The sequence below is a fragment of the Chiroxiphia lanceolata genome, chromosome 12 (genome assembly GCF_009829145.1).
Source record: "Chiroxiphia lanceolata isolate bChiLan1 chromosome 12, bChiLan1.pri, whole genome shotgun sequence".
NCBI lineage: Eukaryota > Metazoa > Chordata > Aves > Passeriformes > Pipridae > Chiroxiphia > Chiroxiphia lanceolata.
In genome coordinates this window covers 18,948,245-18,970,575 of record NC_045648.1, presented here as the reverse complement: position 1 = coordinate 18,970,575, position 22,331 = coordinate 18,948,245, and the positions used below count along the sequence as shown (strand labels likewise).

Here is a 22,331-nt window from a genome sequence, read left to right as displayed (position 1 = left end):
TGATCATCTCCAGGTGATGGTTCCCTGCCATCAGGTGCACCTGGGCCACTTGAACTTGTAACTCCTCTCACTGGAACACCCTGAAAACATTGTGCTGCCTACCCCTGAGGTTGGTTAGGTTTGAGGTTTATGTGAAGACAGAGCAGACATTTAAGTGAAAAATACAGAGAATGTCAGCCAGTCACAGTGACCATACAGAAAAGAGAGAGGTAAAAGAAATGCCTCTGAGTTCTCTTTGATTCTCAACCCAACACTGTTAAATATATAATACACCTCTGCACATACAGCTTCCCTGAGCTACATATAAATGTGTATAGGAACGTGCACCTATTAGAAAAAAGGAGCAAACAAAAGTAAATGGAGTTCAGACAGCACAGAGCAGAGGTGAGGGCAGCAGTGGGTCCGAAGTGGCCAGGCTTCACCTCCCTGCCGAGGGACAGCGGGGGCGGTGTGGGGACGCCGGGGCTGAGGAGGGAGCACCGTCCATCGGGTCCATCACGATCCATCGGGTCCAGCAGACCTTCCCTCTCACCTCAGCACACCTACGAGCCACACGAGGTGTCGGTGCCGGGCGGCGGCTCCCCCGCGGTCCCTCCCGTCCCATCCCCTCCGTTGTGCTTCCCGGGAGCCCCCCGTGACCCCTCCCCGATCCCGGCAGGGAGCATCAGCTCCCGGGGTGGAACGGGACGAAGGGGCCCGGACCCCGCTCTCTCTCGCGGCCGCTTCCCGGGGCAGCTCCCGCTTCCCTCCCTCCCTCCCTCCCAGAATTCAGGGACCGACCCCCTCACTGCGCCCGGGCCCACACGGCAGCTCGTGTGGACAGACGGACACACAGACAGACACGCAGACGCTCGTCCTGCTTCGCAAAATTTTATTAGCAAATCGCAGTAACAAATATCTCTGGTTATTTTTGACAGTCTGTACTATTTCCCACCATGCACACACAAAAAAATAATCAGTATTTTTCTTCATAAAAATACATGTAGATTAAAAAAAACCATCAGCACTAAAAGTGAGAATAAAAATAGTAATATTTTAATAAAAATACTTAGAGGTTGTTTGTTCTCCTCCCCTCCCCCAGACTATTACTTCATTTTTCTCCAGGTTCCCTACTGCTCAAAAATAGTACACAGAAAATAGATTTTTCTCCCCCACCAAAGCAAATTCTGTAACATAAATTGTTTTAATGAAGTCTCTGCATTTCCCCTCCCTCCCATGCCTTTCTTTTTCTTAAGTCCCTTAATAAAAAGAACCTGTAGCTTGTTCCTCAAACACCAGCAATGGTAAAGAATGACACCAACACGGGCACAGAGGAGGTGCTGGGGGCCTGTCCTCACCTCACCTGGGCACAGAGATGATGGAGACTGAACATCCTGAGCTGCCTCTCCTGGCTTTGTTAAAACACCTCCTTACATCTTTTATTAATGTACAAATAATAAGCCAGAGCTTCACATGGCCTTGCACTGTCCTGTCTGGCCTTCCCCTACTCCCCATCTGGCTCAGTAGTTGCCAGGATTTCACATGAGAACAGTGACCTCACCTCCATGAGAGCACAGCCCTGACCCAAACCCAACAGCTATTTTAACCAGGGCTTCATTTGCAGAAGTGCAATTTACCTACACATCCCACAATCTCTAATTTGGGAACAGAAGGTGCTTCTGAAACTCCAGAAATTCAGAAAAACACCACTGGCTTGGAGTTTACTCGATTTTCCACATCCCAGGCAAAGCAGGAGGCAAAATTTGCTGGACAGGTTTTATATTTGTAGTGTTCTCTTTGTGAAAGGTGCCCTCCAGACACCGTGTTGTGGTTTAACCCCAACCAGCAACGAGGCCCCAACACAGCCACTCACTCACTGCCCCCCGTCCTGGAGGGGAGGAGGACTGGGAATTAAACCTCGTGGGTTACTTTGAGATAAGAACAGTTTTATCATTGAGCTAAAGCAAAATATAATAATAATAACAGTAATTAACAATAATGAAAAGGCAAAGAGAGAGCAGTAACACCCAAGGAAGACAAGTGATGCCATTACAACTGCTCACCACCCGCTGCCCAACGCCTGGCACAGCCTGAGCAGTGACCTGTGTCCCAGCCAGCTCCCCCAGCTCATACATGGAGCACCATTCCATGGTCTGGAATGTCCCTTTGGAATGTGACCATTGAGGTCAGCTGTCCTGGCCATGCTCCCTCCCAGGTTCTTGTGCAGCTCCTCACTGGCAGAGCCTGGGAAACTGCGAAGTCCTTCACTTGGGGAAACACTACAGAACAACCCCTAAAACATCAGTGTGATCAACATACCCTCCTGCTGAACCCAGAACACAGCCCTATACCAGCTACTGACAATAAAATCAACTCTATCCCAGCTGAAACCAGGACACACTGAAACAACAGGTTTTCCTGTTATTGCTCCCTCTTAACACAGCACTTTTTGAGGATTCTGCCTCAAGAATTACACAGAAAGCTCATAAATACATCTTTTAAATGTGAAGAGAAGCCCATGCACTGCCCCTTATCCCTTGAGCAGGCACATCTCACAAGGCTAAGTGGCAGCACAAGACATGAAATAAAAGGAAATTAAATAAATAGTAGCAAAATGCAGTGCCATACTGGCAGAAACATCCACTCTCCTGCTTCCACAATTCCTGCACCCACATTCTCTTTCCCTTCCTTCAACCTTCCCAGTCCAGGATCACCTTCACTCCCTACGTGTCCCTCTCACACTCCTTCCTCCCCACTGCTTTTTTTCCTCCCACCACCTCCTTCATTTTATGTTTCTTCCATCAAATCCTCCTTTCTGCCTCTCTCCTCCAATGCTTCTCCTACATTCCCTTCCTTTCACAGAAATACTTTCTTATCAACTGCATTTTAGTCACTACCTAAGCAGGGATACAAAGTTATAAATAAAAGTAGCATATTTTTATTTCTTTCTTAGAAACTGGAAACCACCTGACACTAGTTTTCAACACCAGTTCACACCTTCTGCTCTAAAACCTCAGCCTAGAAGTGACCAACATAAAGCCAAACAAAACCAGTTTCCTTGTCCATCCATAGTTGTTTCTAATAGGGTTTCTGATTTTAAATTTATTAAATGGCAAAATAAATACTAATTTCTAACAACAAATACATTCAGTGAAAAAAATAACCTATTCTATACACATGTTTTGGTACCAATCGAACAATACTGGCTTAGAAACTAATAATAGTTAAAATGATGCAACTTCCCAGTGCAAAGATGTTACATCAGTATCAAAGTGCTCACTTCCTCAATTTTGGATACAACCCCCTGAATAAAAAGCAGATGTTTGCTGTCTGGGTTACATGTAAATAGCACCTGCACAAATAGGTGTTAACCCATCTCCAATTTGCTGACAATAAATAACATTGACAACAATAACAAAGTCCAACAGAGACTATTTCTTCAAATACCTGGGGCTCTTAAAGGCCCTGTTTTGGTGAACATCCTGCCATCATCCTGTAAAAACAATGGATTTGGGTGCATGTAAATCACTACAGCATTTTTTCTCTTTTTCATCCAAAAATTGCCTGGGCCTGTGTCATCCTCTCAGTGGCCCCAACTAGTTGTACTCACAACTGGTCGTGTTAGTCCTCAGCCAGAGCACAGTCCTTGTTGCAGTGCAGAACTGTTGCCAAAATCAAAGATGTGCAATGATATCAGGATTTCCTCCTCAGTGACAGCAGTGACAGAGCCCTGCACACAGCCAACAAAACCTGGCAGAGATCTGCCATCACACATCCACGCTATTAACAAACACCAACATTGCATTACAAAATGTCCTGACAACTCACTAACAATTTCCCTGACTGAAACAGTAATAATGCACAAAGTCTTCACCACTGTGCAGGACGGGAATTATTCTGCAGGAAAGGAATATCAGTAGAAATCCAACACCCTGAGTGCAGCCAACATCACAAACAGATTGAAGTATCACTGAAACACTCAAAGCACTCCAACTGGTGCTTGTGCTGTGGCATTTCCCTGGGAATCTCGCTTCCCAGTTTTCCAAGATGCTCAGCAGACATTTAATACCATCACCCAGCTGTTGGTGCTGTTTGAGAAGCAAGAAGCATCACACCAATGACTCAGATAAGTCAAGGTCTGCTGCCAGGGCTGCTTGCTTCAGCAGGGATGGAAGTCTCCTGTGTCTCCTGCCCATGGAATTCTCTTCACATTAGGATATGCTGCTTCTCCTCTGAGGAGGAACTTCTTGGGAAAGATCCTCACTGTCACTCTCACAGTTCCTCTGAAACAGAAAGGCCACAATGTCTCAGGCACGTAAATGAGATACCACGCTGCTCCACATGGTGCTCTGATATCATCAGTGCATCATCTGTGGAGGAAAGCAGAGCCAACAGGACCCTCACAGCTGCATTCCAGAAGGTCACAGGCACTTCTGGGGTCCCCCACCCTCCATCACACACAGCTGGGCACAAGAGCAGCAGCAAGTTCCCTCCAGGACTGCTCGTATCTCAGCCAGCAGGGTCACTGCCATGGGATCCCAACATCAGCTGCTGCTCCTTTACACAGTAAATGTGGGCAGCACCTCAAAGGTTTATGGAGTCACCAGCTCTCCCTGCACAACATTCCTGTCACAGTAACACCATGTACAGCCCGTTAAAGACACACAGAGGATGCCATGGTCCCATCTGGGTTCCCTCTCCAAACCGCTGCCGTCCTGTTGGGCTGTGCATCCAGGTAAGGACAGCAAAAGTCACTGCACAGGAAAGCTGGTTCTTCTCCTCTCCCCCTTTAGGAAATGCACCTACCAAACTCTCCTCCTGCATCAGGACCCTTTTCACCAGGGAACGGGACAGGTGGTTGCACAGCGAGACGATGCGGTAGGAAAGCTGTGGAGAGAGGGAAGAGGGGCAGTTTGACCACACATGTCCACACAGACACATCCAAACACCTCATTATCTGCTGCCTGCTACAATTTTACACTCAAGCCCTGTCCTGCCCTCTGATCCCACCGGGTTTGGGAAGCCCCACGTGAGGAGGGTTAAAGGCTCCCTGCCGTACCTTCCACCGCCTCCTGGCATATTGCCTTTTGAAGTTTTCCATGTTAACAACAGAGGATTTCCGAACCAAAGCCTGTTGCTTGTCCATGGGCTGGAAGACAAAAGAGCAATTTAATTGTCTGGCTCCCTTTGGTGCATAAAATATGTACAATTCCCCACGTGCACTGGAGCTGGCTGAAGAGTGCTGGCTGGGGAGGCTGTGGGTTCATACAGGGAAAAGCAGAAGAAAAATAATTCAATCCAGTCCACCTTGTGCCTGCCTTTGATCTCAGAAAAAAATCCTAAAACTAGAGGGTGCTAAGGATTGCTTTCACTTAGTAAAGTTGCCAAGCTGATTCTCAGTGCACACCTGCCCCACCTGCATTTTTTCTGGATGACAACACTATAGTAACATGGGAAAAAGTTGGCTGTCGTTTGGTATTGGTGCCAGGGATACATGCTGTCTGAAAAAACTGGCTTTGTCCTTCAACCACACCGAGTATGAGAGCACAAGACATGGATACCCTGGCAGTAAATATGTAAGGAAAGAATTGCAATACCTGACTATGGCAAACAAGAAGAAAAAAGAATATCTATCAGAATTCAGATGTGCCCAGCATTTGGGGATTTCAGTCTGGTGCTAAGGAACAGATGTTCCACAAATCTTGACACACAGTCCTTCTGAAAATTAAGCACATTCCACTTCAAAAGCACATCAAAATTTGCATAAACCAGAGAACTGTATCTAACAGATTGAGGGGAGGAAGGGTTCAAAACCCAGATCTGGCAAAAGTGAAAAGGGAAAGACCAGGTATGAACCGTTCACAGCTCATGGAGTGACAACCATTCCAGCTGTTCTGATCTGCATATGCAGGAGGGGATAACAGAAATATTTGTACTGGACTGGAATGCAGCCAAGCCATGCACCTGGAGCAGCAAGAGGACCAAAGGAGAATGGAAGACACATCAGTGATGATTTAAACATCTTTTTCAGCAACATAATTGAAAATGTTTGTGACTACAAATGCCCTTTTCTCATCAGCTGCTGCAGGTTTAGCAGCTGTGCAGTATCTCAGCAGCAGTTCAAGGAGCCAACCATCAGCTGGCCCCTTCTCATTCAGATGTGATGCACCATCTGACACAACAGAACCGGGGCAGTGAAGCACTAAATACCATTTCCTCGTGCTGCAAGTGGCTAGCACGGTGCAACAGGCTGGCAGGAATCAATTTAAAGTGGAAAAAATGTCACTGACTAAATGTCAGCTGTACAATCACCATGACAAATGTCCCAGTGCCCTTTCCACAGCAGAACCGTGGCTGACTGAACAGCTCACTCTACCCCAGCCTGTGTATAATGCCCCTCCATTTATGTACCCTGCAAACCAGGGACCTTGTCCCTGTCTCACATCAGAACATCTTCTCAAAAGCACTGTGTCAACCAGCCTCCAGGACAAGTCACAACAACATTACCCTCACCCAAAGTGGCCTCATTTGATGGTCCTTCTCATCGTGCATTTGTTCGTACAGAAAATCTGTGTGAACAAACAACATGAGATCATGGCTGAGGGAGGGCACACTCTCGCTCTTGAGAGGCTTTTCTGCAAATACAAACTCTCAGTAGGCTTCAAGTTACATTTTAAGAATTAAAACTCTCCCCCTCGTAAAAAAATCCTGTGTTGTGGTTTCCCTGGATAGCGTCCAGTGGGTCTTCCAACCAAAGGAACCTGCAGAAGTGACGACTGAAGCATCTGGAGACCATAAAAAATGGACACACACAAAACTCTCAGTGCTATTTGTCACAACAGAGCCCAGTTCTCCCCAGCCACCAACACCAGCTTGCCAGGGTCATCTCCTGGCTGCCCATAGGACTTGGAAGCTTTTGAAAATTTTATATCTCGTGCCAAGAACGAGGCCACAGGGAGCACGTCCAGTTTCCATCCTCCTCTGAGTACGGTGACGGGAGCAACAATCCCCCAGCTGAACAACTGCTTTCAGAACCCTGAATTCCCACCAGCCTCTGCACATCTTTGAGATAAAAAGATAAAAGCATTCTCTCCTCCAATTTCTGCAGAGTACAGTGGCCCCCCTGCTGCCATGTCCTCACAAAGTAAGAAACATTCTTCTTAATCATGTTAGGAACAACAACAATTCCATTTATTTAGGTCATTAACTCCTCTGCAAAAGGAGAAGGGAGGAGGGGCAGTGAAAGATACTTTATATATATAAGATCCACTCTAGATGGACATCAGCTACTATCTCACTGATTCTTGCAGCTGCACAAAGTCACCTTGCAGCAAATGCCCACAGCACACAGCAGCCTGACATCTTCAGTCTCTGACTAACCTGCAGAGAACAATGGCACCCTGCATAAATAACTATTTACTGCGTTCAAAAATGAGATGGGAACACCTGTACAGGTTGATACAGTATGACCAAATGGGTTCTTTGAACACAAGACAGCAGGGCAGGATTCAAGTTTGGGTCAACTTTTCTTTTACTTTCTGAAACTTAAGGAAAAAAAAAATCTTTACAGCAAGAGCACTAGTCTCAAATCCCACACCACAGATTAAGTTAGTTGTAGTTTGTCATCTTCTTCACTGTAGAAAACAAACTAGAGGACTATGATATCACTTCTCAGTCACATATTAACATTTGCACTCTAAAACTGCAGTTATTTGATCATTACAAGTTCCCAGTGGTGTCTTTGGAATAGGATTTCTTTGGTATAGGAGAGATATATAAACTAAATCCTTTAGTTTAAAATTCAGGTAACACCTCTGATGGTCAAAGACTTCACCCTGCACAACTGGCTTTAAAATAATCCTTTTCTTCACTGGCAGCAATTTCACAGAGAATTTCCACAGTACTGGCTAAATGTTAAATTACTACACCGTTTACTTTGTTTTACAGGACAGAGTTAACCTTTGCAAATATTTCTCTCATGTGGTCTGTAGGACTGCCTGCACTGTTTCCTTCAGCCAACCAAAGGTACTATAATGAGATTTGCATTAGTTTCCAGGCACCCAGTTTCTAGTAAGTACAGGCTGACTTATTCTTTATTCCAAGTTGATAACTTAGTACCTTCAGGAACTGGAATACACAATGCACTATGATATAGGCAATACAAAAGGCTGTAGGTTTAGATATGTCCATACCACTGTGAGAACCTTGTTCCTGCAAGTTCAGACACTCTAAAAAAAAAAAAACCACACAGAAAAAAAACCCTTCAACACTAGGAGATTATGGCTTTGGTCAGCACCTTGTGCAATACCTCAGAACTTCTACTTTAATTCTAGGTGATGTTTTTGGGGAGAATCTGTACATTGGGACCTTTTTAAACTGATGCACTGGAAAGAGGCAGCAAACCCTGCCTCTAGCCTGATCTCAGCATCACTGATGGGATTCTGCTACACCAAGGTTCAACCCTGCAAGGAATTCTTCGCAGCGAGATCTGTTCAGCAGCTCCATCAGGGATTCGTTAACATCTTTGCTGAAAACAGAGTCGAAGTTTCTGTTTGCACAGACTTCATTTTCCAGTTGAAAAGTGCTCATTAAATCCTGTATCCACTTGAGTTCCTCAGAAAGCTCCTGCCTGAGGGATTCATACTGGCCCTGCAGACCAGTGTATTTCCCAGCTACGCCTGCCAGACTGGTGTCCACGGCCTTGATGTCCTCCTGCAAATGCCTCCTCAGGGACTCGATCTTCCGGCACTCGTACTTCAGCTGGGACAGCTTGTGCCGCACGCTCTCGTTCTCCTCTTTGTACCAAGCTTCCTTCTCGTTATAGATGGACAGCAGAGCGTCGACGTCCTCCTGCAGGGAGTCCCGGGACGCAGCCAAGGTGCCGCAGCCGCGCTCCGTGCGGGAAATGTCCTCGACGACGCGGGCGAAGCGCTCGAAGTTGATGTAGGTGTTGTTGGGGGGCATGCTCGAGTGGCACTTGATGGTGTACTCCCTCAGCCGCTTCGTCTTCAGCTGGGTGCTCCCAACCTTCTTGGGCTCCTGCACTTTGGTTTCTTCTTTCAGCTGGCGAGTCACCAGACAGAGGAACCAGTGTTACTGAGCGTTCACAAGACAGGGCAGGAACTCAAAATCAGCACACAGAGGATGCAGCCTGGACTTCCACAATGCTGGGAGATCCTTTGCTCACACAGGCTTGCCTTCATGCATATGAGTAAAAGAAAAAAGACACCAAACACACGAGCCCAAAAACAAATGTGACAAGTGATGTGCATTCATTCCAGTGTGATAAGAGCAAATAATGCAGCTGCAACTTATTTTCATGTTAATTTTTAGCAGTTAATAGTCTCAAGCTGTGGATACTTGTGAGAGGAAAAACAACAACCCTGAAAAACTCCAATTAACGTTTTGTGCAACGCAAAGCGAAAACTGAACTTCAAAAATCCTCATTAGTCATGCTGAGATTAGCTAAATGTATTTTCAATAAGAGACTTATCCACACAAGCAGGCAATGTTTATGATGAAAAATACGTATGGACACACAAAATGTAAGCAAATCAGCACACGTGGTACACAGCAGTTATCTCTTGAGAGAAATCCATTTCCCACACTGACTAGCAGTCAACTCTCAATTCAAGAAAGCACTGAACCCAACACACGTGTCCATGCAAACAGAGAAGAAGGATGGAAAAATGCAAAGCCCAGTCCAATTTGGGAGGCTGTAATGTGCAGTAAAGATCAGAGCTTGGTCACCCTCTTTTTGAAAGTTATGCTGATAAAAGAAGTCATTTGCAGAAATCCAGGGATTTAGTCAGACCCAGCCAATTTGTTCCCAGTAGATCTCTTTGAGACACCCAGGATCACTAAGCACTCGGGGCAGTTTTCCATGTAACACACCACTAAGACTGAGAATATGATCCCTGTTTTGCTCATAGCAAAACCCAGGATCTGTTTGTTTATGCAGTCTTACCGTTATCCAGGGATGAGACAGAGCTTCCTGAATCGTAAGCCTCTTCCTAAAAAACATCAACACAAAAGCCCCACAGACTTGAATGAGAAATTCCTGGTACACGAGTCCATTGACCCACCCTTCTCCCAGGCTTCCTATGAAGCATTTATCAGGATAATGCCAGGACCAACTCTCAAATGTCAGGGTATGTTACTCCCTGAGCCTGCTGCTTCTGTGTAGTTTAGTTACTGTTCTGAACTTCAGTGGGTAACTGGCCTCACTCCACACGATTTTAATTCTTACTTCATCAAAACCTACCTGTATTTTTGTGCATCCTTCCATACAAAGTAACACAATATCTGTTTTGTTCATCTGACATGCTTAGAATAAGTTCTTGCTGTACACCTTTGATACAAGTGTGTCTTTGATACAACAGTAATTGCATCAAAGCTGTCCTTTGGAACAGGAGATTACAGCACTGCAGGAGCTGCTGTTTCCTGAAAGCAACATTTCTGAGAGCAATACTTAAACCTAATCAAACTTGATCAATTCTAACTTCCTCCTGCATTGTGGCAGTTTGGAGAACAGCACATTAAGAGCACTGAGAATCAAAGAGAGAAACACAGTGTTGCACAGGGATGTGGGACAAGTATCATCACTGACTTCTTTCTTTATTAAAAAGAGGCTGCAGGACCTGTGCAAACCTCTCAAACCCCAGCTAGCTCTCCCCACTCTGAGGCCTGATGATTTGCAGAAATCTTGACTGAACAGCCCTCTCATACCTATTTCCTCCCCCACTGAAGCCACTAGAAAGAACCACAATGGTCTGACTTCCCTCCAGGACAAAGTTACAGGGAAGGAGATGCTACTCCTGCATGAGCTTTATTAAAAGCAGGAAGTCTGTGGTTCCTATGAACCGGGAATAAAGATCTGCAGAGCTGTCACACAAACTCTGGGTGACTGCAGAGAGACTTAGAGCAATTCCATATCAGCACATGTAAAGATTTTTCTGGCATGGCACCACTGGGGGCATATTCTGGGATGGTATCACCTCCTTGTAAGCAGTTCATAGTAGACTGAAACAGTGGAGTGGGAGTTACCCTGAACCCGAGGTTCTGCACACCATTTTCAGCCCTTCAGCCACACCCTGTTGTACCAGCTTGTCTCAGGTGAGAATTCAGTCCTGAACATGAAATTTAACTGAGGAGATTTGGTTCCTTAGAGCTTCTGGGGTAGTGATTAACACCCCCTGCCTTGCTCTGGAATGGCAATGCAACTGCAAGGAAAGCTTTGCACATACCTCATCAGGCTATGTTTTACCAGGTTTATCTTGAGAGACAAACGGATCTTTCTGGAGTTTTTCCTTACCGTGTATCTTTCACCAGAAGTTTCTGAATAAAATCTTTGGCCAGGTCACTGGTATTGCTGAAAAACTCTTCATCAAAATCGTAATTCACAGCTGTGATGTTGGCAAGCGTTTCTTGTTTAGTTTCTCCAAGGAAAGGTGATGCACCACTAAGCCTGGATAAGCCACAAGGAAGAATCAGTTGGAAAAATAAACAGCGCAAGACCCCTGGTGAAGTGACAGTGACTGTGTAATAAACTCTTAGGACATTTGTGGCTCTGGTGTGGGAAACAACAGGGCCAGCTTTGGCCCACCACATCTATGGTTATGAGCCAGACTCATCCTGGAAATCTCTAGTGCAGCACTAATGGGTGCACACAGACAGGAATGCACACATTTCCCTCTCCTAAGTGCCTCATTTAAGTCATTGCTAACAAAACTAGAAGAGCCTTCAGTTGAGGACAGTCTCTATCTCTGAGACTGAAGCTTCTATCACCTTCAGATAAAGTAGTGTTTCTGTAGATTTTCTTCAGGTAGGAAAAGCTCTGCCCCTACTTGTCCTGCCCACAGGTTCCCTGCACACCAGGTTCAGCCAAGAGACCTCTCTCAGCTGGCTCCAAAACACAATGTGTGATCAGAAGCCTTGCCTAGGCCCAGCTCCACTGCAGAGCTAGGGCCATGCTGCTCAGTGAAAGGAATCCACAGACAAATGGACTTTGGCTGCAATGAAATCCAACAGTTTCTGAACAACATCATTCTGTCGGCACCCTGCTCCAGCTGCAAGGATATAATGGAGACACCATCATAATAAAATGCCATTTAGCAGTCCTTACTGGAAAGAAAGCTTTCCTCCTGCTTGGACTATCCATGAGCTGACAGGGTTGATCTTCATCTTTGATGACTCTATTTACCATTGCTCCATGAAAGTTGAGTGTCAGAGCAGAGACACTGCAGACTCCTCCTGCCCTGCCTTTCCTCCAGGTTCCTCCCTCCCCAATACACAGGGATGATGACTTGCAAAACTCTGGTTTACAGGAAATGCTATTTATACCAAGGAATTTGATCTCATCCCTTTTTTATCATCTTCTGGGCTATTATTGTGCTTATCTATTATGTCCAGCTTTGACAGCACAGTTTCAGGATGCAGCAGGCTCAAAAGAGGACTGCAGCAAACTCTAAATTGAACTTTTGAGTACTAAACCACTTGTTTACATGATCCTGCTCAATAGACCTTTTACTCTGCATTGCCACTACCATGTTGGCTGGGAATTTTGGGGGGCAAGCAGAAAGTTGGATGGCACCACCTGGCCTTTTAGGCCAAACCCCAGCTACCACATGTGGTTTTACCCAGAGAATAAAACATTTGAGTGCATAACCTGCTTTCTCTCTCTCTACAATTGCACAATGACACCAAAGCATCTGCCACAGCAAGGCAGCACGAGTGAGGTGCTCCAGCTGTCTCTGATGAAGTGACTTTCCTGCCATGAACCACAGTCACTCTCATTTCTTCATTAAGGTTTTACATACTCCCTCTTAGGTTTTTGTTCCACTTCTGCTGCCCACAAAGAAGGCTACAAGCAGGCACCTCACCACAGACCATGGGCATTGTTCCAAAACTAAAGCTTGGAAAGCTGGTCTAGAGCCTTGGTTTCTTTGCCCTCTCCCCAAACTGTGCTGTGAATTAGCTGTAATTCCACCTTCTGGCCTCTTGCTGGAAGGCTAAGCCAGCAGTGCTCTCTCTATTCTGATTTTTTTTGCTCTTTGGGACCCAGTTTTGGAGGTCTGTAAAATCAGAGCATTCCCAAATTCTAATATCTAATGCAAATGACTTTTGTCATATCCTGACTCAAAGCCTGTAAACATGTAACAGCAGACAGACCTCAGCACTAAAGCCCAGTGAATCACTCCACTGGTCACTGAACTGAGGGCTTGTCTGCATTTTGGTCTCTACACCTGATGATGGCACCCATTTGATTGCTGCCACGTTTGCTACAGCAGGATCAGAAACACACCCTGCTTTTTCAGAACAATTCAGAACAAAAGGCTTTCAAATTAAGAAGCAATAGTAGTTACAGAATCACAGAATCAATCAGGTTGGAAAAGACCTCTGAGATCATTGAGTCCAACCTTTGACCCAACACCACCTTGTCAACTGGACCATGGCACTGATGCCACATCCAGGCTCTTCTTAAACATCTTCAGGGACGGTGACCCCACCTCCTTGGCAGCCCATTCCAATGCACAATCACTCTCTTGGTAAAAAACTTGTTCCTCATGTCCAACCTAAACATCCTCTGGCAGAGCTCAAGGCTGTGCCCTCTTGTCCTACTGCTGGTTCCCTGGCAGCAGAGCCCGACCCCACCTGGCTCCCCCCTCCTGTCAGGGAGTTGCAGAGAGTGAGGAGGTCTCCCCTGAGCCTCCTCTTCTCCAGGCTGAGCTTCCCCAGCTCCCTCAGCCTCTCCTCACAGCACCTGTGCTCCAGTCCCTTCCCCAGCTCTGTTCCCTTCTCTGCCCCTGCTCCAGCCCCTCCATGTCCTTCCTGAGCTGAGGGCCCAGAGCTGGGCACAGCACTTGAGGTGAGGCCTCACCAGTGCTCAGCACAGAGGCAGAACCCCTTCCCTGCTCCTGCTGCCACACTGTTCCTGAGCCAGGCCACGATCCATTGGCCTTCTTGGCCACCTGGGCACACCTGGGCTCATGTTCAGCTTCCTGTCAATCAGAACCCCCAGGTTCAGTCACATAGTTAAAAGCAAGCAAATTCCTAGTCCACAGCTTATGGTGCAAGCTGCCCCCTCCCATGATACAAAGCATGTTCTTTATTGCTGATCATTTGTAAGGAGACATTTTTCTACCTTAATCCCCACGGCCATGACAACCAGTCAAGCAGGTAAAACATCTCCTCCCCTGAGTGCAGCACAGAAACTCCCCCTGTAACTCTGCCCCAGCACAGAGCCCTCAATGCCACTGAAGGACCCCCAGAGCAGCTGGCTCTGTGCATCATTCATGGCATGCCAAGCATTCCCACCTGCTTATCCTCAACTCCTAAGTTCTCCTCTCATCATATACTGACACCCATAAATAGAATTTACACAGTTTAATGCCCTGGCAAGTACAGCTGTGTCACTGGAGACCAGAATGCTCATAAAAAACAAGGATCCGGACAACATTTCAAACCCCTTTCCCTGAGCTTGGGCTCAGCCAGCATCCCTCCCTTTTTGTGCACTGCAGGACAGAGGGAATTTGTTGCACTGAATGAGGTTTCTCAGCCCATACCTCTTACAGCTTTCAAGGTCTAAGCCTTTGGTATAGCTGAAGAGTGGATTTAATTCCACTACATTTATTTTCCACACTGAAAAGACAATCCCTCCCCTTCAGGCCTCCAAACTTGTCCTGAGCCTTGAGCTGTGCAGTGCAAATCCACCCAATGCCAGAGTCCCCCTTTTTTGAGCTTGGCAGCAGGTTAGTCCTCTGAGTATCACAGGGAACAGCTGAGCCCAGGGTGAAACATTTCCCAGCATAGAATATCCACCGTGTGCTCCTCCCCAGGAGTCACAGGAGCTTGATTTTAGTGGGAGCAGTTAGTCCAAGGACCACTGCCCACTTCTGCAATTCCCATATCAAACCAGAGGAAAAGCAAGGAGTGCTGTCCCTCGGTCACACCCATTGTCACACAAGCAGCTCCCCAAATTGTTAAGTTCCATCTTAAAACTCTTCCCTGCTTGTCCCCAGATGCCCACAGAAACTTATTTCTCTGAGAGCCTGAGCTTGTCAGAATTTCCTCCTTTTATTTATTCATCACCAGTTGACACACTTTTCTTCTAAAGAGTATCTGTGCCTAAAAAGCACTCTGTGATCTACTTTTCCCCCTGTGCTTATTGACTATAATGCTATCCCCAAACAGCCTTTGCTTTACCAGCTTCAACAAACCCTTTTTTTTGCCCTGTAAGTTGAATTCTCAGTTCCCAGGGTCAACTTTTCTGCTCCTTTTCCAGCTTAAATTGAACATGGGTGACCATATTTATGCATAATAATCTAGACTTCTGCTGCCTTTACAAGCAAACTGAAACCTCCCTGTTTCCACCCAAAATGACACACCTTGGAAGGGGTGCTGTTACCCTTTCTATGCTCTCCACGTGCTGGTAGCTCAGTCATTCCACCAGCAATGGATATGCTTGGCTTTTCCATCCTCTGCCATTTGGAGCTGATGAGGTCCCAAGGGAAGCAGAAGTGCCCAGTGGTGTCAGGGGCCATTTGCTCTCAGTTTGCTCAGAGTGCCCCCCTAATTTTAGCCCTTATTTTCAGCTTGAAAAGGCTGCAGGGCAACACTGTGAGACAAAGCACTGCCCACCCCCTGTGTGCAGGTCTGTCCTCTGTGTGCAGGCAGAGCTGTCCTGTACTAATGCAAGAGAGCTGCAGGAACACTTGTACTGGGGCGAAGCTGTTGTACTCACAGGATGTAGGTGATGACTCCTATGCTCCTAAAAAACAAAGGAGATCAATGGCAAGGGTTATACATGACCTGTGTTCTTCCTAATGTACAGAATATGAAAAAGTGAATTAGCAGCTGCAATACAGGCAGGAGAGCCACTGTGGCCTTAGGTAACTGCTGACATCTCTTTTACAGAACAGTGTTCCAGGGAAAGAATTAATTTTACATGTAAGAGTGAGTAATGTGGGTATCTGGAGTCTCCATGTATTTCTGCTCTAGTGGGTACTACAGCACACATCAGAAAGGCAAAGGATGTTTTATTTGGGGTGACCTCGTTTGCCTGCCTTCTCAGCAGATGAGATCAGTGCACAGGTCTCCTCTGCACAAAGTACTCTTAGAAATAAAGCTATCAAAAGCAGTCACTGCTTGCACTGTTTTCTTCTAAGAGTGCTCCTCTGCAGTGGACAGTGGCAAGCACTTAACTCTGTAACTGCCAGCACTCGAGCTTTTCATTGTAATTTCACAGAAATTAAATGCTTATCTTTTAATTTAAAAGGATGTATAAAAATGACATGACAGAACATAGAGTAATTAGCTGTATTTAAGTTTTTTGTTTTACTTTGTGGCAGCGCAATGGATTCTACTCAGAGCCAAATAGGAAAAAGTAACTGTAAAGCAACCTGGAAAAAAAAGTACTAACATTCTAAAAAACTTACCACATGTCTGCAGCTAATCCAAGTGGTTCATAGTTTACGATTTCTGGAGCTGTAAGAAACATTTAATTAAACATCAGCAATGAAATAACGTGTTTTTACCAGGCTGGAGTAGCAGGACAAGAATTATCAAGAGGGAGAAACGGGGGGAGAGAGAGAAAAGTTAGTTATAGGATGCATTGTTTGTAATTTTATACCCCAAACAGGAGTTTAAGTTCACAGCTGTCCAGAAGAGATTATGTAGGGTAACTTAAAGCTTAGTGCAACTCAACAGTAAGGGTAAAGCAGATATTATACACTATTTACAGTGCAAATTACAAAAAATAACAAATTATTTCACCTCCCAAGAACATTATTGCCCCCGAGAATTGGAGCTTTTGTTTTGTGTTTAACTGGTGCCATTATAGGAAGTTTATAAAGGCCAGTCAGAAAGAGCTCTTGAGCAAGAGTTTGAAATGACTTGCCAGACTACATTGCTATCCATGTCAAACTCTGTTTTATAGGAAACATTTCCTCATTGGAAAACATCCCCACACAAGATTGCAAGCAGGAGAAAAGAGCAAGGGGTAAATAAGATGACAAAAGGGATCTGTAACAGTTGTGTTTAACTGGAACATTAATTACAATTCTCTCCTCACTCCCCAAACCAACCCCAAAGCCTCTAACTGAAACTAGGAGAAAGAAGTAGGATTAACCCAAAATCCAAGTGAGACAGATGATAACTGTGATCAGTGAGGAACAAGAAGAGAATCAGGTGGTGAGGGAGTTGAGGGGTTTGTGCTCAACAGGTGAACGGTGTGAGGCATTTTAATCTAGAAAGCAATGACAGAGGTACCCATGTCACTGTGTACTCACACACCACAACACAGGGAGATCTACTTACTCCAGGCAACAAGGGAAGAAATTATAATTTGTATTTGCAGAGTTTCACAGTCTCAATCCTGAATTTACATCACTAAGCATTTATTTGGCAGCAGTTTACTCTCACAGGAGTAGCACATCCAGTTTATAGAAAGCATCTCTCACCTATCCCAGAAAAATAAAGCAAACCTCTAGATTTAAGTCACCTTGATAGAAATGAGATGTCTCAACTTCCTCATGGAACCTGTAATACAAGACAAAGGAACATGTCACTCACCTACAAATTCTGGAGTTCCAAAAATGTTTTTAAATTCAACTCCATCTTCGATTTTGTGAGCCAGGCCAAAGTCAATGAGTTTGATGTGTGGAATAGGGATATTCTTGTCTAGAAGCATAATGTTTTCAGGCTAAAAATAAAAGATAGATCTATGTTATTAAAATATTAACATCTTGGAAAGTAACAGAGTTTTCAAGTGCCTTTTTTTTCCCTTTGCAAACACAACACTGTAGAACAAGAAACACATACCTGTGCCTAACCATTTACAATGGTTTTGATGAAGGGTTTTTATATTTCATAACATCTGCCCAGTTGACTCTATACTGTACTGCAAGCCACTGGGAGAAGCTTTATTAAATGCTTCTTGAGGGATTCTAGTCACATCTGAACCTATTTAGGGAAGGAGAAAATGATCTTCTCTATGAGACAATTCACAGCTGCAACAAGGCCAGAAAGATCTGGGATTTACCAGCTGAAAATGGGTAGAGTTGGGATCAGAGGTCTTAGACCATATGATAGCAAGCTATTAAAAGAACATGTGGCATTCCTCACAGCATTGCAGGAAAATCTGGAGCTGGAACTGTGAAATTAAAAGTATCATGTTCAACCACAGACTTTCCTCTTTTACCAGATTTAAGGGAAATGTCATACACTTCTTTCTTGAACTAAGTTTCTCAGTCTTATCTGCTCCCCTCCATGGCCCCAATTCACAGGTTTCAGAGTAAACTCTGGGTTCAATTTATCTCCCATGAAGAGCTTTAATGCATTAATTTGTCAGAACTTAACCATAAGCTCAAGAGCAAGAGTGAGAGAGTTTGATTCCCTACTGGCCTTTCCACAGCAGATCCCAACATGGAAACTGCTCCTGCTAACACATATTCTCAGTCAGAGCCACACTGGGAAAGAGAACATATGAATAATTTATTATCATAATCTTAGACCAAGAATGTTTTAGCCTCAGGCTAACAAGTCAGTTTTTCTTCCATGGATCTAGGGCACATGTGTTCACCACAGATACAGGATGTAAAGTTCTTAAAGCAGCCAGAACAGATTGAAATGGCAAAAAGTCAGTCACACCTCTGGGACTGGTTGATTCCTTAGGTGGTATAAGGCACTGTGGCTCCACTGCAGCTGATGGAGCCCTGTCAAGTGAGGAGATAATGATGAATCATCCTCTGTCTAATCAGATCACTGCTTGAAAATACATGTCTTATTTAACACTACAAAGCTCCAAATCCAGTCCTTTAAACCCCAGGAGAGTTATTATGTGAATACATTTTAGGTCATTTAATATTCACTACCCGTGAAATGATTCTTTACTTATGCTTTCTGATTTCTATCTTGCATGTCTTGCAACATCTTCAGTGACCACCTGACCTTACTGGTACTAAATACCAAAACTAGCAACTAGAGATCAGCTAAAGTCTAAAACAGCATCTTTACCTTTAAATCAAAATGAGCAATTTTCTTAGAGTGAAGGTAATTCACACCATCCAAAATCTGCTTGATGAACCTGGTTGCTTCCTCTTCACTCAAAGACTCCTTCTGTGCCAGGAAGTCAAAAAGTTCTCCTCCAGAAACCCTGCAAAACACACCAGAAAACAACCTGTTATCTACTGCATTGTAACACATAAAATAAATGTAAGCACAGAAAACTAAAGTAGCAAAGAACCTCAAGGCAGTTAGAAAAAGGCCACTCTTGTAGACAACCATGGGGTTTGTGTTCTGGTCCCAGGTGGGCCAAAACTTCCTTCTGGCTCCAGCTCTCTCCCCTGGAAATTAAGGACCAGCTTTTCCATTGAAGCTGTAAGGTTTGATTCATCAAGGATTATACAGGACCCAAAAAAGTTACATTATTTGATGAATCCACAGACATGTTCCTATTTCAATAGGTCGACTTAACCACTTCAACTGCTATTTTTCAACATTTTCATTTTAGATGAACAGGCTGTAAGAATCAACAACTGCTAAAGAATCACTTCTTAACAGTGGCCATCAGAACCAGGAGGCAGCAAGACCTACCAGCAGAATCCCTTTTCTTTGCAGAACAGCTATTCTCCTGTTCTCACACAGAATCTTGCCTGACATAACTGACAGGAAAGCATTTATTTGGTGCTGAATTTTTAAGAAGAAAGCAGATTGCAGCAGGTTGGAAGGTACCTAAAATTGTTTTCCCAAATCAAGGAAGTGCTCTTCGTTACTATGAGTTTTCACATCAAAATTGGAATACATTTTCTCCTTATTTAGTACCCAAGACTTTTATTTTCATTTCTGTGCCTTGTACTGAGAGTTCCAGTGCTATTTTTCTACACATTATGAAACAAGATACTCTAAATATCGAATTAGGGATTGTTTGCAGCTGCTATTCATAATTATGCTTACATTTATTGTTTCCGGTTCATGCTGTCATTAATATTATTGGTTTATTCTCATTTAAATTTACCCACAAAGCAGTTGTTGCTCTTGGGTACAGGGTGACCACCTGCCTTTGCTCACACTCGGAGTGCAAGCACAAGACCAGCTACAAATCCTGCAAGGACAAGTCACCTGCAAACAAGGACAACATGTCAAGAGCCACAGCGACATCGTGCTGGTGCCTTCACTTCTGCTCTTGCTGTGGGTGACACACACTTTGTTGTTCCAGAGGCAGAGCCTGGTGACCTGGGCATTGATTACTGGGTATTTTTTCACAGCTCTCACATAGCAGAAACTTCTGTAAGCAACGCGAGGCAGGACACCTCAGCTGGCAGTGACTTCACTTCACCTGGGCAGAGTCACTTAATGCTTTAATTGTTACAACTCTGGCAAATTGTCTGGCAAACCAAAATAAGCTTATACAACCCAGGAATATGTTGCAACTTCTGTCTTTGACTGCCACCTTCTTCTCCTTTCTATTCACCTCAGTTACTCGGCCTGAGAGACTCTTATTGGATCTCTGATTTTCTTTTTTAGGTGACACACCCCAAGGGTCTCAGCACTAATTTCAGCCTGGTTGGACAGGTTTTGTTGTGCTCTGTGCATATCAGGAGGAAGGGAACACTGCCTCCTTTCCATATTGTAGTAGGTTTAGGGGTCTTGGTTCATTAGTTTAAAAATTATTACAGCCCACTGTGACAAAGCAGTAAGGAAATCTGTAAGAAAACCCTGGTGGTGTCTCGGTGAAATCTGTGGTCAGTGAGCAGGGGAGGCTCATTTTCTCAACTATTTCTATTCCAAGTGCACTTAAGCAATCCCCCCTGGCAGACACTGCATCCGGCCATCAGGCAGCCACCTGGGCTGGGACAGCTCTTGTACTTGGCTGGAATTTAACCATGTAGGCACACTGCTCTCTCTTCCTCTTTTATTCTGTGAAATCTCCTTGCTGATTGTTTCTTATGGTAGACTCAAACCAGGCCTAAGAATTAAGAAGCCCTCTCTGAGCCCAGACCAAGAGCCCACACAGCCCAGGCTCCAGTCCTGCAGGACAAGCAAAAGCAGGCACCACTTCAGGAGAGTACAGAAGCTGAGCCACTTGGAAAAGTCCCCCTGCTCACCTTGCCCTGGCACAGAGCACTGTGCTAAGGATTGTCAGAGGATACTTTCCTCTTGGAGGAGACTGGGAGCTTCCTTTTGAGGAATCTCCTTTGCTACACAAAGGAATGTCAGAAAAATGGTTCAGCTGCCCAGACTGGAGGTCCCTTAATTCTCTTTCTCTCTTGCTGCCCCCGAGAGTGGTCACTTAAACCAGCTGGGTTGGTTGCTCAGGGCACACCAATGGCAACCTCGCCAACATCCTGGGCAACCAGCTAAGCCCAAGGCATCCTGAAGAAAATGTGCAGCCTGCAAGAATGAAGGTCACAGGGGATTTACTTGGGAGCTCCTTGATGTATTTTCCCACTTCCCTCTAGTTCACACTAACCATGAATCAGGCTGGAGAAGGGGCTTTCCAAGGTACAGAACAAAACATCAAAAATAAAACAGGAAGCAACACAAAAAGATCCAGGGAGTTTGAAATCCCTTTGTTACTTTATCAGCAAAAGACTCCCTCCTACCAAAACCACATGAACATCTCATTTTCTGAAGGTCAGAGACTGGCATACGTGACACTCTCCAGTCTCTTGTAGTATAGCCTAACACATTAGCCTAAGCTGCAGAGACCCTGAAAGAGTAATCCAAGGGAAAATTCAGTAGAAGAGATGTGATGATTTCTCACTAACAAAAGACTCAGGCTTTAAAACCAGGTTTGAGTAAATTGTACCTAGAGAGTGGTAAGCAGTTTAGTGCAGGATCATTCTTATCCATGTTACGCACCTGAACTCAGAGAAACCCTCAAGCAGAAGAGATTTAGCAATCCCAAAAGCCAGCCATTATGGAATCCCCCCAAAAAACCAACCCAAAAACACTTCAGCACTAATTCCTTTGCAGTACAACACTCATAACTGCACAAGTTACTTTTGAACATCTAGGGAGGATGAACATCACCACCTGCAAATGCTCCTTTCTCAAAGGTCACAGAAAATATCCTTCCTCTGGTTCAATTTCCTTCCCTTACAGCAGGTCACCTTATTGCCACGGCAAGGAAGAGAGAAAACGATACCTTTGTCTTTTATTGGACTTGGAAGGAAAAGTAAACAACAACACTGTCTCATTTCTTGGCAGGAGCTGCTTTGTGTACACAGCCCTGACACTTCCCAGTAGAGGAGACTGGGGTGCCCATCAAACCTGCCTCAGGCTGCTGCTGTTTGGGCAAGGCAGGCTCCAGGCAGGGCCCAGGGGACACAGAACAGCAAAGTCACAAAAAG

At 45.0% G+C, this 22,331-nt stretch overlaps 1 protein-coding gene across 5 annotated transcripts in view; it reads right to left on the bottom strand.

Annotated features, from left to right (window-relative positions):
- Nucleotides 1-854: 854 nt before the first annotated feature.
- Nucleotides 855-22,331, bottom strand: part of DAPK2 (death associated protein kinase 2) — a 42,126-nt gene continuing 20,649 nt past the window's right edge. For 4 of the 5 annotated variants that reach the window (XM_032699653.1, XM_032699652.1, XM_032699655.1 and 1 more), the window contains exons 4-10: nucleotides 18,994-19,132; nucleotides 17,551-17,680; nucleotides 16,416-16,464; nucleotides 15,722-15,748; nucleotides 11,294-11,446; nucleotides 9,947-9,992; nucleotides 7,493-9,042 (exon numbers count right to left, since the gene is read on the bottom strand). In XM_032699653.1, coding sequence (XP_032555544.1) covers nucleotides 8,407-9,042; nucleotides 9,947-9,992; nucleotides 11,294-11,446; nucleotides 15,722-15,748; nucleotides 16,416-16,464; nucleotides 17,551-17,680; nucleotides 18,994-19,132 — 1,180 coding nt within the window. In that variant the 3' untranslated portion in view covers nucleotides 7,493-8,406. Of the gene's footprint in view, nucleotides 4,263-4,785; nucleotides 4,867-5,038; nucleotides 5,129-7,492; nucleotides 9,043-9,946; nucleotides 9,993-11,293; nucleotides 11,447-15,721; nucleotides 15,749-16,415; nucleotides 16,465-17,550; nucleotides 17,681-18,993; nucleotides 19,133-22,331 lie in introns of those variants that run through there. The other variant, XM_032699656.1, reaches the window with a different exon arrangement.